This window comes from Triticum aestivum, chromosome 3D (genome assembly GCF_018294505.1).
Source record: "Triticum aestivum cultivar Chinese Spring chromosome 3D, IWGSC CS RefSeq v2.1, whole genome shotgun sequence".
In the NCBI taxonomy this organism is placed as follows: domain Eukaryota; kingdom Viridiplantae; phylum Streptophyta; class Magnoliopsida; order Poales; family Poaceae; genus Triticum; species Triticum aestivum.
In genome coordinates, this window is record NC_057802.1 from 15,214,105 (window position 1) to 15,232,146 (window position 18,042).

Sequence of the window (18,042 nt, forward strand, 5' to 3'; positions counted from 1 at the left end):
CCACGTGGCAGCGCGCCACTGGTCTAGGGCGGCGGCGCGAGTTGTCCGGCCGGCGGCGGACACGTCCGGCGCGGCGCGAGGAGCGGGTTAAGGTTTCGTCTGCGATCGTTTTCGGGAGGGCTCACATATAAATAGGTAGAGAGAGCTAGGAGGCTCCAAATGAGGTGCGGTTTTCGCCCACACGATCATGATCGAACGACCTACAGCATGGAAGAGAGTTTGGTGGGTTTTGGGCTGTTTAGAGAGGGGGTTTTGCTGGAACATACAGAAGGCATCTGCGGTTACCCGGTTAACCGTTGGAGTACCAAACGACCTCCAAATGGAACGAAACTTGACCGGTGGTCTACCGGTGGTATACCAAGGCCACTTGACAAGCCTCGGTCCATTCCGAGAAAGTTTGACACCCGCTCACGAAAGAAAACAAGAGGGGTGCGCCGGAGGAGATAGGAGCGCCGGAATGCAAAACGGACAACGGAAAAAATGCTCGGATGCATGAGACGAACACGTATGCAAATGCAATGCACATGATGACATGATATGAAATGCATGACATGAACAAAATACAAAACGAAAAACAAAACCCGACCACGGAGGGAATATCATAACACATAGCCGAAAATGGCAAGAGTCGAAGTTACAAATATGGAAAGTTACATGCGGGGTGTTACAACATCCCTCTAGTCATCTAAGTGATACATGATCCGAGTCAACTAGGCCGTGTCCGGTCATCACGTGAGACGGACTAGTCATCATCAGTGAACATCTTCATGTTGATCGTATCTGCTATACGACTCATGCCCGACCTATCGGTCTCTTGTGTTCCGAGGCCATGTCTGTACATGCTAGGCTCGTCGAGTCAACCTAAGTGTATTGCGTGTGTAAATCTGGCTTACACCCGTTGTATGCGAACGTTAGAACCTATCACACCCGATCATCACGTGGTGCTTCGGAACAACGAACCTTCGCAATGGTGCACAGTTAGGGGTAACACTTTCTTGAAATTTTAGCGAGGGATCATCTTATTTATGCTACCGTCATTCTAAGAAAATAAGATGTAAAACATGATAAACATCACATGCAATCAAATAGTGACATGATATGGCCAATATCATTTTGCTCCTTTTGATCTCCATCTTCGGGGCGCCATGATCATCTTCGTCACCGGCATGACACCATGATCTCCATCATCGTGTCTTCATGAAGTTGTCTCGCCAACTATTACTTCTACTACTATGGCTAACGGTTAGCAATAAAGTAAAGTAATTACATGACGTTCCAGTTGACACGCAGGTCATAAATAAATTAAGACAACTCCTATGGCTCCTGCCGGTTGTCATACTCATCGACATGCAAGTCATGATTCCTATTACGAGAACATGATTAATCTCATACATCACGTATGTCATTCGCCACATCCTTCTGGCCATATCACATCACATGACACTTGCTGCAAAAACAAGTTAGACGTCCTCTAATTGTTGTTGCAAATTTTTACGTGGCTGTTATAGGTTTCTGGCAAGAACGTTTCTTACCTACGCCAAAACCACAACGTGATATGCCAATTTCTATTTACCCTTCATAAGGACCCTTTTCATCGAATCCGATCTGACTAAAGCGGGAGAGACAGACACCCTCTAGCCACCTTATGCAACTAGTGCATGTCAGTCGGTGGAACCTGTCTCACGTAAGCGTACGTGTAAGGTCGGTCCGGGCCGCTTCATCCCACGATGCCGCCGAATCAATATAAGACTAGTAACGGCAAGTAAATTGACAAAATCGACGCCCACAACAACTTGTGTTCTACTCGTGCATAGAAACTACGCATAGACCTAGCTCATGATGCCACTGTTGGGGATCGTTGCAGAAATTTAAATTTTTCTACGCATCACCAAGAGCAATCTATGGAGTTTACTAGCAATGACAGGGGAGTGCATCTTCATACCTTTGAAGATCGCGATGCGGAAGCGTTGCAAGAACGCGGTTGGAGGAGTCGTACACGTAGCGATTCAGATCGCGGCAGAATCCGATCCAAGCACCGAACAACGGTGCCTCCGCGTTCAACACACGTGCAGCCCGGTGACGTCTCCCGCGCCTTGATCCAGCAAGGAGGAGGGAGAGGTTGAGGAAGAAGGCTCCAACAGCAGCACGACGGCGTGGTGGTGGTGGAGTGGCAGTTCTGCGGCAGGGCTTCGCCAAGCTCACGCAGAGGAGGAGAGGTGTTGGGAAGGGGAGGGGCTGCACCTTGGATGTGGTGCGGCTGCCCTCCCACCCCCCCCCCCTCTATTTATAGGGGAAAGGGAGAGGGGGCCGGCCCCCTCCAGATGGATCTAGACAGGGGGCGGCGGCCAAGGGGGGGAGGCTTGCCCCCCAAGCCAAGGGGGCGCCCCCTCCAGGGTTTCCCCCCAACCCTAGGCGCATGGGCCCTAGGGGGGGTTTGGCGCCCAGCCCACCTAGGGGCTGGTTCCCCTCTATATTCAGCCCATAGGGCCCTCCGGGGCAGGTGGACCCTCCCGATGGACCCCCGGAACCCTTTCGGTGGTCCCGGTACAATACTGATATTCCCCCGAACACTTCCGGCGACCGAATAAGGACTTCCCATATATAAATCTTCGTCTCCGGACCATTCCAGAACTCCTCGTGACGTCCGGGATCTCATCCGGGACTCCTAACAACATTCGGTAATCACATACAAACCTTCCTTATAACCCTAGCATCATCGAACCTTAAGTGTGTAGACCCTACGGGTTCGGGAATCATGCAGACATGACCGAGACACCTCTCTAGCCAATAACCAGCAGCGGGATCTGGATACCCATGTTGGCTCCCACATGTTCCACGATGATCTCATCGGATGAACCACGATGTCAAGGATTCAAGCAATCCCGTATACAATTCCCTTTGTCAATCGGTACGTTACTTGCCCGAGATTCGATCGTCGGTATCCCAATACCTCGTTCAATCTCGTTACCGGCAAGTCACTTTACTCGTTCCGTAATGCATGATCCCGTGACCAACTACTTGGTCACATTGAGCTCATTATGATGATGCATTACCGAGTGGGCCCAGAGATACCTCTCCGTCATACGGAGTGACAAATCCCAGTCTCGATCCGTGCCAACCCAACCTGTAGTGCACCTTTATAGCCACCCAGTTACGTTGTGACGTTTGGTACACCCACCCAAAGCATTCCTACGGCATCCGGGAGTTGCACGATCTCATGGTCTAAGGAAATGATACTTGACATTAGAAAAGCTTTAGCAAACGAACTACACGATCTAGTGCTATGCTCAGGATTGGGTCTTGTCCATCACATCATTCTCCTAATGATGTGATCCCGTTATCAATGACATCCAATGTCCATGGCAGGAAACCGTAACCATCTATTGATCAACGAGCTAGTTAACTAGAGGCTCACTAGGGACATGTTGTGGTCTATGTATTCACACATGTATTACGATTTCCGGATAACACAATTATAGCATGAACAATAGACAATTATCATGAACAAGGAAATATAATAATAACCATTTTATTATTGCCTCTAGGGCATATTTCCAACAATAGGAAGTATTGCTTGGTGATTGTGGATGACTATTCAAGATACACTTGGGTGTATTTCTTCAAGAGGAAGAGCGAGACCCAACAAACCGTCATTGACTTTGCAAATGAAGCCCAACGTCAACACAATGCAAAGATCTTGACAATAAGAAGTGACAATGGCACCGAGTTCAAGAACTACACCTTGGATGAGTTTCTTAGTGATGAGGGGATCAAGCATCAATATTCCACACCTTACACCCCTCAACAAAACGGTGTTGCGGAGAGGAAGAACCGGACGTTGATGGATGCGGCAAGGACCATGATGGCGGAGTTCAAGTCTCCATACAACTTTTGGGCCGAAGCCATCAACACCGCGTGTCATGCATCCAATCGGCTCTACCTCCGCAAGGGCTTGAACAAGACTCCATATGAGATACTCACCGGTAACAAGCCCAACCTCAAGTACTTTCGGGTGTTCGGGTGTAAGTGTTTCATTCTCAAGAAAGGTGTTCGGTTGTCTAAATTTGAGGCTAAAGCTTATGAGGGCATATTTGTTGGTTATGCTACAAACTCTCATGCTTACCGTATCCTCAATAAATCCACGGGACTTATTGAGGAGACGTGTAACGTGGAGTTTGATGAGAATAACGGCTCCCAAGTGGAGCAAAGTGGCACTTGTGATGTAGGTGATGAAATTCCTCCTCAAGCCATAAGAAGAATGGGTGTTGGTTTTATCCTACCCATTGAGGAACCCCTTGTGGCCGAAGGAGAAGGACAATGCTCCACTCAAGTGGAGCCATCACCAACCCAAGGCCCACACGCTTCCGAAGAACAAAGTGAAGGCCCTCAACCTCATGAACAAGACCAAGGGCAAGATCATGCTCAAGACGGTGCTGACACACCAATTGATGCCCAAGGTCAAGTTCTCTCCTCCGAGCAAGTTCAAGATCAAGAACAAGCTCAAGACGGTGCTCAAGATGATCAAGTGACCGCTCCTCAACTCACCACCGAGGAGGATTTGGAGCGTCGTGCCGCCAAGATTGCATCCAAGCTCTCCACCAAGGGTCATCTCATGAAGAATGTGCTTGGAAGCATTCAAAAGGGGGTAAGCACTCGTAGACAATTGGCAAACTATTGTGAACATCACGCGTTTGTCTCTTGTGTTGAACCCCAAAAGGTATATGAAGCACTCGAAGATCCGGATTGGCTTAATGCCATGCATGAAGAACTCAACAACTTCGAGTACAACAAGGTGTGGAGATTAGTGCCAAGGCCAACGGGGAACCACAATGTCATTGGAACCAAGTGGATATTCAAGAACAAGCAAGATGCTCATGGGACCATCATCCGCAACAAGGCACGATTGGTGGCACAAGGCTACTCCCAAGTCAAGGGTATCAACTACGGTGAAACCTTTGCTCCTGTTGCTCGCCTTGAATCTATTCGTTTGTTGATTGCTTATGCTTCTCATCACAACTTTAAGTTGCAACAAATGGATGTGAAGAGTGATTTTCTTAATGGTCCTATTAATGAGTTGGTTTATGTCAAACAACCCCCCGGGTTCGAGGATCCCTACTTTCCCGATCATGTGTATCAACTCGATAAGGCACTCTATGGCCTTAAACAAGCCCCACGTGCGTGGTATGACCACCTTACCGAGTTGTTACAAGATCGTGGGTTTGAAGTTGGGCTAATCGACCCCACTCTTTTTACTAAGAAGGTCAAAGGGGAGTTGTTTGTGTGCCAACTATACGTTGATGACATTATCTTTGGCTCCCCTAACAAAGCTTTCAATGAGGAATTTGCCGCACTCAGGACCTCAAAGTTCAAGATGTCTTCCATGGGAGAGTTGAAGTTCTTTCTCGGTTTCCAAGTAAAGCAAAGAAGAGAAGGAACCTTCATCAACCAAGCCAAATACACTCAAGACATGCTCAAGAGATTCAAGCTAAGTGATGTCAAGTCGGCGTCCACTCCAATGCCCACCAAGTGCCAACTTGACATCGATCCCAATGGTAAAGCGGTGGATCAAAAGGTATATCGCTCCATGATTGGTTCCTTGCTTTACCTTTGTGCATCTAGACCGGATATCATGTTGAGTGTGGGAATTTGTGCACGGTTTCAAGCCGCACCTAAGGAAAGCCACTTTGTGGCGGTCAAGCGAATCTTTCGATATTTGGCTCATACCCCAAACTTTGGCTTATGGTACCCAAGAGGAGCAAACTTCAAGCTTGTAGGGTATTCGGACTCCGATTGGGCGGGAGACAAAGTGGATAGGAAGTCCACTTCCGGAGGGTGCCAATTCCTTGGTTGCTCTTTGGTAAGTTGGTCTTCTAAAAAGCAAAGTTGTGTGTCTCTCTCGTCAACCGAAGCGGAGTATGTGGCGGCCGGCAGTTGTTGTGCACAACTCTTATCGATGAGGCAAACATTAAAGGATTACGGTGTCATTTGTGATAAAGTGCCTCTTTGGTGTGATAATGAAAGTGCCATCAAGATTTCTCTCAACCCCGTGTAACACTTCAAGACGAAGCATATTGAGATTCGGTATCACTTCATCCGAGATTACATTAGGCGAGGGGAGATCAAGCTCAACTACGTCAACACCCATGATAACCTTGCAGATATTTTCATGAAGCCTTTGGATGAAGCAAGATTTCGCGAGTTAAGGCATGAGCTAAATATCATTGATTCGAGCAATGTTGCTTGAACCCTTGCACACCCCACCACACTCAACTTGTTGTCTAATCTAGGTGTAGGCATGGACATAGGGGGGTGTTGTTCTCTCAATGAACTCTCCCTCCCCCCATTATGCATAAAGTGATCAACTCTTTCACATTAGCCATTTTTGATGGTACTTGTGCTTCAAAGACGAGTTTTGATCATGGGCCCAAGGATAATTCTTCGCGGTGCCATACCAATTGACTCAAACATAGGTGGCTCCGGCCACCGCCCTCTCCTTGGAGAGTTTGTGTCTCGTTTTTGGCCTGTGTTGTCTCTTGCCTCTCTTCCTTCGTGCCGAGCTTGTGCTTATGGTGTCCAGTGTGTTAGCTCTTTGGTGTGGTCTCTCGCTTGAAGGTTCCGTGCTTCGGTGTTCTCTCTTTTGGTTGAAACTGTCTTTTCTTGAGCTCACGGTACTACCGCGGCCTGCCACGGTACTACCGCAAAAGGGGGGGGCAGTACTTCCGCACCCAGCGCGGCAGTAATTTTTTACTGCCGCCTGGGGGAGCGGTACTACGGCCTCGGTGTGGTACTTCCGCCCTGGCGGTACTACCGCAATGACGTGCGGTACTACCGCGTGAGGAGCGCACGGTACTTCCGCACCCAGCGCGGCAGTAATTTTTTACTGCCGCCTGGGGGAGCGGTACTAAAGTCACGGTGCGGTACTTCCGCCCGGGGCGGTAGTACCGCGATGACGTGCGGTACTACCGTGCGGTCGAGGGCGCGTGGGGGGTTAAACATGGGCAGGGGGATTTCTAACTCCCCCATACCCATTCGTCTCTCTTCCCACTCCGTCTCTCTCTCTCTCTCGCTCAAGAACGGCGCCAAAGGTCCTCGCCGGATCTCCGTCTCTGGCCGATCTCCTCGGATTCCGACCGGTGGGATCGTTCCCCACCACTCCCTCTTGCCATGGAACAAGGTTTCTCCCCAATCCCTCCTTTTTTTGTTCGTCTTGTTGCTTTTAGGTTTTGGGGAGATGCAAGTTGTTCTTGAGATTTTAGGCCAAATCTATGCAAGAGTAGGACGTAGGAGAGTAGTTTTGTGTAGTGATGGTACTTGCTATAGTTGTCCTGTGATGGATTTGATCGACCGTAGTACCGCGTGTTGACACGGTTGTGCTCAGATCTCCGTGGCCGTTTCAGATCTGCAACCGTGCGGTACTACCGCTCTTTAGGTGCGGTACTACCGCACGTCCGGTACTACCGCCCTGCTGGTGCGGTACTACCGCGTCTACGGTACTACCGCTCCTTGGAGCTGTACTACCGCACGTGGCGCAACACACGATACTACCGTTGTCTCAAATCCCTCTTGTGGCACTTCTCACGTGCCATGTCTAGTTGTTTTACCTGCTTTGCCGTGGTCTTTGCATTGATCCTTCTCGCGTTTCATGCGTGTTTGTTTTGTGGTGTGTGTTTTAGGTGGTGGCTCAGGTGCTCCGGCTCGCCGCTCCAATCCAAGCCGTGACACGGGATCCAAGCGTATGCACAACACAGAGGCGGCAGAGGGCTCCAATGCCCCCCAACACAAAACCAAGACCACCGCCACCAAAGAGAAGGAACCCGCCATGGGTATGGATGAGATACCGCTTGCTGAGTTCATCTCTCGGAGGAAGATCAATCCATATGGAAACCCTCGTGCCAACTTTCGAGGGAATGAGCTATTCTGGACCAAGCAGTAGAATCTCATTTATCTGGATGTCATCAAGGCCAAGCAAAACACCTATGTGGAGCTGAAGTGGATCAACATGCATCACATGCAAAAAGAGGCGCACCGGGAATACTTTGGTGAGGCTTTAGACCTAGTGGAGCAATTTGGCATTGAGCATATCATCTCATTCCACAAAGACTATGATCCTGAGATCCTTGCTCAGTTCTTTGCCTCAATGCATTTTCATCCCAATGAGGAAAGGACCATGACTTGGATGACCAATGGTCGGCAGCTGACTGCTACTTGGAAGGAATTCATGACTTTGCTTGGGGTTCCGGATGAGGGGCTCGCCACACCCCAAGGTGTTCGCCCTCATGCCAATCCCGAGTCTGCCAACAAGAACAAGCTTATGCCCTTCTATGTGGAGAAGAAGCTCTCCAATGGCAAGTCATCTTGGGTACTCAACTCCTTTCTTGACATCATGCACCGGATCTTCCGCAACACTCTCTTCCCACGCATTGGGGACAAGGACAAGGTGCATGCCTATCTTGTGGATATGATGCTCCTGTGTGAAGATGCTCGCAACTCTCAGACACTACCACTTGATGTCTCACATATCATGTGGCATGAGCTTCGGTTTGCAGTCTACAACCGCAAGGTCCCCATCTATGGACCTTATCTGTTTCAGTTGATCTCGGCTACTTGGGAGCGGGTCTACCCTCAGGATGAGTTTGAGGCCCCTGGTTGGATCCGGCATGAGCCCATCAACCTCCGTATCAAGCCTCAGTGGGCCAACACTACCTCTCGTGCTGATACTACGGCTGCCATGGACGTGGATGCAAATGAAGATGAGGAGGAGGCAGCAGACGAGGACAGCTCTGAGGGTTACATCCCTCCCACCTCTGAGCCTTCTTGGGCTAAGCGACTGAAGAACAAGATGAAGGTTTTGTTCTGTATGCAGGCAAAGGGGCAGTACGAGACCCATGTGGCTTCCAGGGAGACTCGCCGCCGCGAGAAGCGGATTTTCAGGACCTTTGGCGAGAACATATCTAGCGGGTCAGAGGTGCACATCACCCCAGAGGTAGAATGGATGCGCAAGCAGGGTTATCGGTGGACCGAGTCTGAGGAGGAGTCCGTCCCAGCTGCAGAGTCTGACGGGGAGCGTGCAAGTGACTACTCCGCTTGAGCCACCACTATTGTTGTAGGTGTCCTCTCTGCCTTTTTGGCGTCTCGATGCTAAAGGGGGAGAGAGTGTAGGATTTGCGAGTTGTGTCGTGTTTGGGTCAGTTGAACTTCGTCTATTTCGTTTGCTTTGGTTTGCTTTGGTTTGTGCCCGTGAGACCTTCTATCATATGGTGTAAGACATATGCACTCTATCGTACCGTAGTGAGCTTATTCTATCTTGTGCTTATTACATTATGCTCCTGTCTATCTTTCTTAGCTTTAGCCTTATTGCAAGATTTGCCATGTCTATAAAATATAGGGGGAGTGTTGATCCTAGTATGTGTGCCGTGCGGTCCAAAGCACTCATCAAGATAGCACACATCTAGGGGGAGCCCGTCTATATTTTAGAGACTTGGGGTTTGCCCTTGCTCTTTGCGTCATACCCTCGTGCAAATTCCGTGTTGTCATCAATCCAACAAAAAGGGGGAGATTGTAAGGGCATTTTTATCCCTTAGTTGGTTTTGGTGATTGATGACAATGCTTTTGCGGACTAATCATGTGCATCGAATATTTCAGATATACTGACTAGGCACAAGATGATTTGGTTCCCCTCGAAGGCTATGGAAGACGGCGTTTCTCTTCGTTTCTTTTCGGTGGTATTGAGTCGTAGGGAAGCCGTACTATTAAGACGGGGTCCGCGTTGGAAAGGTTGGGTGGATTCATCACGTACACATCTTCCTTTGCACCTCCTTTCCTCTAGCCTTTGGAGTATCCTATGTTTTCCTTGTCTATGCAAATATTGCTCTTGCTTGCTGAACCAGGGCGTGCGGTAGTACTGCTCCTTAGAGCGGTAATACCGCAGGACCTTGCGGTAGTACCGCCCGCTGGTGCGGTAGTACCGCAAGGGCCCACGGTAGTACCGCTTCTAGTAAGCGGTAGTACCATGGTATCTGACTTAGTTCCGCAAGTACGCGGCAGTAAGGGGCGGATGTAATTTTTTACATCCGCGCCTCGCGCGGTAGTACCGCTGCTGGCTTACGGTACTACCGCGTCGGGTTTTTGCATCGACTCCAACTCTGCGGAAGTAGCCACAGATGTAATTTTTTATATCCGTGCCTTCCCATCTCTGGACAGCCCCTGCCTTGCGGTAGTACCGCAAGGGGGAGCGGTAGTACCACGCCAGCAGTACTACCGCCCTCTGCTTTAGTGCATTTTAGGCTGTTCTGGTCTCTGCTGCGTGGGCAGTAGTACCGTGGGGCCCTGCGGTAGTACCGCATGCCCCTGCGGTAGTACCGCGCCTCAGGTACGGTAGTACCGCGTTGCGCAGGCTGAGTTGGTGGATAACTGTTGGATTTGTTCTTCCACTATATAAGGGGTGTCTTCCTCCTCTAGTTGACCACCTCTTCCACCTCCAAGCTCCATTGTTGCTCCAAGCTCCATTGTTGCTCCAAGCTCCATTTTCGCCCGATCTCCTTCCCTAGCCAATCAAACTTGTTGATTCTCTAGGGATTGGTTGAGAAGGCCCCGATCTACACTTTCACCAAGAGAAATTTGAATCCCCCCACTAATCCCTTGTGGATCTTGTTACTCTTGGGTGTTTGAGCATCCTAGACGGTTGAGGTCACCGCGGAGCCATAGTCCATTGTGGTGAAACTTCGTTTTATCGTTGGGAGCCTCCAATTAAGTTGTGTAGATTGCCCCAACCTTGTTTGTAAAGGTTCGGTCGCCGCCTCCAAGGGCACCAATAGTGGAATCACGACATCTCGCGTTGTGTGAGGGCGTGAGGAGAATACGGTGGCCCTAGTGGCTTCTTGGGGAGCATTGTGCCTCCACACCGCTCCAACGGAGACGTACTTCCTCTCAAAGGGAAGGAACTTCGATAACACATCCTCGTCTTCACCGGCTCCACTCATGGTTATCTCGTGCCTTTACTTGTGCAAGCTTATTTGTGCTTTATCTCTTGCTTGCGTGTGTGCTTATTGTTGTCGCATCATATAGGTTTCTCACCTAGTTGCATATCTAGACAACCTACTTTGATGCAAAGTTTAAATTGATAAAGAAAAGCTAAAAATTGTTAGTTGCCTATTCAACCCCCCCCCTCTAGTCAACTATATCGATCCTTTCAGTCGTGGCTGTGAAATTTTTAATTTGTGTGACTGACATTCAGTGGTCGGCGCTACAAGCAACCCGCCACAGCTGCCGCACCCACCAGTGACGAGTATCTTGGCACGCCCGCCGCTGCAGGGCGCACACCTGCCCCTATGCCATGTTAGCAGTGGCGGAGGCCCCTGGGAGCCTCGTCAGTCACTGTTTGGGCTTTTCCCGCCCACCACTACTAGTCTTTTCCCGCCCGCCACTGCTAGGCATTCCTGCAGTAGTGCCAGAGCTACATAGTGGCGACTCCCGTGTTGCAACTGCCACGGCAAACGACCGATCGGGACAGCGAGAGGAGATGCTGGAGATAGAGGCAACCTCTCTGATGGCAACCATTGAGGGCAAGATGCTACAATCGGCATTCGGGTGCTACAGTGGGCACCACCGGAAGCTGGAACAATTGTTTCCCACGGCGACATTTTTTGCATTTGCTACCACCGTTTTGTGGTTTTCTAACCAGCGGCAATTTTTGCTACGACCGCCTTTTTTACTTTGCTGGAACTAGCGCTCAGTTTTGTGTTTTTGCTATCACGAGCATTTTTGCTTGCTGGAACAAGCTACAATTTTTGCTACCGTCGCGGTTTTTGTTTGCTGGAACAGCGCCCGATTTTCCAATTTTGCTACCAACGTTATGTGGCTTTTGCTGGAACCGTCATGAATTTTTGCTACAACCGGCAGGAATTTTTGTTGCGGTCAACAAATTGAGGGCAAGGTACAGCACGAGCCCGACGACGAGTGCTGCAATCGGCGGCCATCGCCACCGGAGTTGCAACCGCGGAGATTGCACCGTGCACGTTGTTGCATGCGTGGAGACGACGAGGCGATGGCCGCTGCTTTGTGTTTTCACTCTGCTATACTTGGATGTGAATTTTTTGGACGAGGATAGCTAGCGGCCGGCTGCACGCTGGCTTTCGCGAGCGGCCGGCGAAAAGTAGAATTTGCTTTGTCCCCTAATAATGATTAAATAGTAATAATTGTCCCCTAATTAATATAAAAAACAATTATAATTCATATATTTGAAAAAGTACTGTGTAAACAGAAAAATATTATAAAAGTATCCATGTGAACAAGTGTGAACATATTTAATTTGAATTTCGATTTTTTTAAAAGTCATAATTTTTAAACCGCACATCGGAATTAAGATCCGTTTTCACCGTTGGAACCATGACGGTATGCCCTTCGAAACTAGATACCGCATAGGTATGTTTCGTCGAACTTTTTTGTGTGCAATTTAGTCTCCGTTTGATGCTACTGTTTAGCCGTCGATGTGCAACTAGCTGACAGTCGATGTGCAACTTTTCCCTCTAACTGTGGATATGCAGTTTTCACTGATGACACCACCCGATACTACTCTCTACCAGTGAAATTGCAATTTCATCAGCTGCCTCGGTGCCCTGGCCAACTGCCTGGTAGTCGTCGCGCGTGTGCAGCCCCCGCAACCACGTTTGAGGGACTATCCGATAAGATTATGCCACCCCGCAGTCCGTGTGTGAGCAACTATGTCGGCCAGGGTGTGCACTCCCGTAGTAGCGCGTGAGCAACTACCCCATTGTACATGTGCAACTCCCGCATCAATATGTGTGCGACTATGCGAATGAGAGTGTGCAACTCCACGACCACACATGTGCGATTATGCTGACAAAAGTGTGCAACTTCGCATCCGGGCGTGAGCACCTCCCACAACAATTCATGTGCGACTATGCAGATGAGATTGTGCAACTCCGTGGCCACGCATGTGCGACTATGCCGTCGAGAGTGTGCAACTCCACGGCCATGCATTAGCACCTGCCGCAGCAGTACGTGTGCGACTATGCAAACGAGAGTGTGCAACTCCGCGGCCACACATGTGCGACTATGCCGACGAGAGTGTGCAACTCTGCGGTCGTGCATGCGCTACTGCGCCAACGAGAGTGTGCAACTTCGTGGTCCTATGTGTGCAACGATGTCGTCGCACATGTGCAACTCCCGCAATCTTGCGTGAACTACTATACCAACGAGAGTGTGCAACTCCCGCAGCGAAAGAGAGTGGGCACCTATACCGATGAAAGTGTGCAACTCTGCGGCCGTGCGTGTGCGACTATGCGAGCGAGATTGTGCAACTCCGCTGTCACCGTGTGCGACTATGCCAATGAGAGTGTCCAACTCCAGTCATACGTGAGCTACTACACTAATGAGAGTGTGCAACTCCGTGGTCGTGCATATACGACTATGCCGCCATATGTATGCAACTCCCGTAGTCATGTGTGAGCTATTATGCTGACGAGAGTGTGCATCTTCCCGACTGTGTGTGTGCGACTATGCCGACAAGACTATGCAACTCTGTGCTCATTCGTGCGACAGTCTTTCAGTGTGCAGCGGTAGTTGATCGAGCTGACAATGTCGCCCGTCTAGCTATACTTGAGAAAGCAATGCAAGCACAAGAAACCATCTAACCATCTTTGTATTGTCGTGTTGTGCAACTTTTTAATGATCGTAACCAACTGAGAACTACTACATGTGCAACTATAACTACTGTGGATGCCAACTAAAAATATCACAAGCAAAAATAGATCAACTTAAGCGAAAAATATCTAACCTACTTAGTATCATCGTGTTGTGCAACTTTCTAAATCATATATACAACTAAAAACTACTATGTGTGTAACTACAAGGCTACAACTATTTGACAATTTACTCAAGCAAAAAAGCACCATAAATGTAAGATCGTGATATTCAACCAAGACTATGCAGATGAGAGTGTGCAACTCCGTGGTCGCGCGCGTGCAACCTTCGGCCGTGCATGTGCACCTCCTGCAGCCATGTGTGTGCGACTATGCGGACGAGAGTGTGCAACTTCCTGACCACGCATGTGCGACCATGCCGGGGAGAGTGTGCATCTCCGGGGTCGCGCGTCCATCACTATCTTGTCGAGAGTATACAACTTCATGGTTATGCGTGTATGACTATATGGATAAGAGTGTGCAACTATTTGGCCATGCGTGTGCAACTATGCCAACGATAATGTGCAACTCCACGTCCCGTGAGCTAATACGACGAGAGTGTGTGGCATATAAGTCATGCATACAGAAAAAAAACAAGATGACATGTCCAGCATATAGAAAAAGAAAAATAGAATGCATCCGGGCATCATGTCCAACATATAAAGAAAAAAAGCATTGCGAGACAAGTTACAAAAAACAAGCATCATTCATGCACAAATAAAACAACCTTGGATCTGTTCATTCAATAATATTTTTAGTTCATTAAATCCGTTGAATATGCATGGTGGGTGACACTTTCCTGTTCCTATTTCATTCTCTGTCGCACAACTTGAATTGGAAGTGCATAAATTGGGAAGTGCATAAATTGCAGTTACTCTTGGTCACTATGTACATTCTATAGTAGTGTGAATTCTAATAGCAATCACTGATCAAGAAGAATCATACCTTTAATCTAGGGCCATCAACGCAATCTCCTTGGTGGGGCAATTAATCGAACATCTTCTGGGCGCATGAGGGCCGGCTATGGCTGGCTGGCTGAGGAGATGGGCAGAGTAAGAAGTCTGGCGAGAGGAGCAACCAAAGTTGGGTGGTGGATGGCCAAGCCGAACAGCGGCGGCATGCCTGGCTTGCGGCCACGAGCCCATGACCATGGCGTGGTGGTGCGAGTCTGTGTTCGAGTGCGTGCATGGAGGGAGCCGCGGGAGGTAGGAGAAGATGAACGGGAATAGGATGGTGCGGAGGACGACGGCGCGCTCCGGCGGCCGGTCGGCGGCGGTCGCCGGACGCGACGGAAGTAGTGGACACGCGCGTCCGCCCGGCCCTGGTGGTTTGTTGGTGGCGTGATGTGAAGCAACCAGGGTAGCGAGGCGAGCAGCGTGGATCGAACCAGAGCGACGCGTACGCTGCCGACCAGGTGGCACCTGAAGTGGGGACGCACACGCACGATAGAAATCGTGCGGTTCCCAACCGGCCGCTCGGTGTGGTTAAAAAGTGGGCGTGCACTTATAAGATTTTGGGGAATTTTTTTTTGGAAAGAAACCGATTCGGGCCCTGATTTGGCGGCCAGATGCGATCAATTCGGCGCCTGCGCGGTGACCGGCCGATCTGCGCCTATCAGTCGCCTATTAATAACGGAAGCTGCGACTCGTAACGCGCGTGTAGACGTGAAGCTTCACTAGAGTGCGCCAGCCCGTGGCCTGGTCGCCAAAGTGACCCTGAAATTCTTATAAATTAATAAAAATGGGCCGTATCGTGCCTTCTCACCGGCCCATATAGCGCTATAGGGTTGCTTACCCTCGTCGGCCGACGATACGATTCCCCAGTTCCAATCGCCGCTGCCGCCCGCCCGCCTGACGTCCCCTTGCCGCCATGCCAGACCACCTTGCCGCCGCCACTTTCAGGCGCTGTGGCCGTCTCCCCTGGGTGCTCACCGACTCAAAGTGCCACATCGGCGACCGCGACAACGCGACCACCGCCCGCGGCGTCACGAGCCAAAGCGGCGACATCAAGGTGACCTTCGAGCTCGCGGACCCGCCCGACGTCTCTCGCTGCTTCGTCCACTGCCCCGTCCTGGCGGAGGGCCGCTACGGCGGAGATCCCGTGGTTGTGAGTTCGGCGGACGCCTTCGTCCTTCTCGCCGTCCCGTTCACCGGCGACTCCAAGCGCAGGGAGTACAACGATTTCTTCGTCTACAGGGCAGGCCCAGGGGCCCCATCCCTCCACCTTCTCCCCAGCACCTACCACTACCCCGACTACGTCACGCTGGCCGGCGTCGTGCCCCGCGCCCATCTCAACAACAAAGACTACGCCGTGGTCTTCCCCTTGGGATCAAAATTTCGCTCGCTATACAACTCTACCAGCAAGATATGCGACTTCCTCGTGTATCACTCCGATATCTCCAAGTGGCCGTGGCGCGCCGAGACGGCCATCATTACCATGCACACCAATTACCACAATCACGAGGTAATTATGCGGCACGAAGGCACCCGCGTGATCTTCGCCGGAAGGGAAACACTTGGCTGGGTCAATCATTGGCATGGCATTATTCTATGCAATGTGCTTGACAACAACGCGGTCATGCGTTTGATCCAATGGCCTGTTTCGATCCCTTGCAATATAGTGTCGCGGTTCGGCATGGGAGTCGACAATATCTACGCACGGCCGTTTTGCGACGTCGCTATAAGCAACGGCGTCATCAGGTTCGTCGAGTTGAAACCTTGTCAGCGTAGCGATCCCTGCAATGATAAAGCGGTCATTGGCCAAGGCTGGACGGTCACCACATGGAACAGGGGGATCCGCTCAAACAAGTGGGACAAGAGGTTCACTGTCAAGGCTGATAATGTGCCTAACACAGGTTTAAGTTACCCTAAGGTATCAGGCGGCAAGAGGCTATGCTGGGACAAGGTGGTTCATGGTGGGCCCACTCTGAGCTTGTGTGACGACGATGTTGTCTATATTATGGCTAGACTGGACATCCGGCCCGCGATTGCATGGATGCTTGCCATTAACATTAGAGAGGGAACACTGGAAGCGGTCAAGCAGTGTTCTGCTGAAAAGATGCTTGGTCTTGAACCGACTTATGTTCGGTGTGCCTTGTCCAACTACCTCAAGCAGTGGAGAAGGTCTTGAGGAAAGGAAGCTTGCAGAAAAACTACGAAGAAGTCAGTTATGAGGTACTGAGCACTGCGACAAAGTTATATCATGTGTTAGCAACCTCTATTGTGGACACTGCATAAGGTTGCCCATAAAAGACTCATGAAACTTGTTGTTGTTTATTGAATTTCTTGTACATCTGATATATAAAGGAAATGTGTTCCTTTTTCTGTACATTTGATATATAATGGCCTCATTGATGTTTAGTGTTGTCTCACTCTTCCAAAAACAATCTGACTAGTTCTTTCTAGAAAATAAACTAAATTTTGTGTTCTACTGTTTCCAGTTATTACTCTCGAAAATTTGGAAGTTGAATATCCTTCTTTTCTCCAATAATGACAGATATTTGTATTTCTTGTCGTGAGAGAGCTAGTTGCTGGTGATAGGTAATCATAGCAATATTTGGTTGAGAGTATTAGGTGCCATTTGGTAGATACTGTACTGAGCTGCCTTGTTTTTAAAGAGTGTTCAGTTCTTTTTGCTAATCAGACTACTTACTTTCCAGGAAAATTTTGCTCAGATGATACAGGAAGCTGGACATGAGAAGGTTGAATAAGAACACGTCCCTGGTGGTCAGTCTACTTGCCATTTAGTATGGATGAAAACTCATAGTAGAGAAGGCGGTGGATTCGAATCCTCTTAAGCAGTAGTTGGACTGAACAGATGACTATTTTCTTTGTTTCAAAATCAAGTAACGACTGTCATTATTGTTTTTCTCTCAACTCGAAATAAGAACAGAGGCATGGTCTTATTGTTTTTTCCACATTGAGTCCATTTAATTATATAAATGTGTACACGCAATCCCCGTTTCTTCAGGGTACGATGTTGTGCATTTGGACTAGCTATCATGAAGTAAATTTGACATCTGGAGGAGACCAAGATGGGTTATTGGAGGGAATTACAACATTAAATGTAATATGGACAATATTCAACTAGATTTCTTCAGATGATTTTTCTGAATAGTTCTTCGGATGAAATTGAAAAAGGGGGAGCTTATGTATATTATCCTAGAAATAAACATCTTGTGCCAATCATACATTTGTTGCCAATTTTCATCTGCTAGGTAAGCTAAATTACTCCTGTTGTGCTTACTTGGCAACTTGGCGAGATGCTTCATGTGTCTTCCTGCTGCGTGTCACAAGGGCAAACAGCTGCAACTTCTTGGTTTTGGCCCATGGGATATATTTGC

General features: G+C 49.3%; 1 protein-coding gene across 1 annotated transcript; it reads left to right on the forward strand.

Moving 5' to 3' along the window:
• The first annotated feature begins 15,371 nt into the window (after positions 1-15,371).
• LOC123073793 (uncharacterized) lies at positions 15,372-17,614 on the forward strand. The gene is made up of 2 exons (XM_044496828.1): positions 15,372-16,873; positions 17,359-17,614. The coding sequence occupies exon 1, from the start codon at positions 15,570-15,572 to the stop codon at positions 16,827-16,829; it is 1,260 nt and encodes a 419-aa protein (XP_044352763.1). The 5' UTR covers positions 15,372-15,569; the 3' UTR covers positions 16,830-16,873; positions 17,359-17,614.
• Positions 17,615-18,042: the final 428 nt, after the last annotated feature.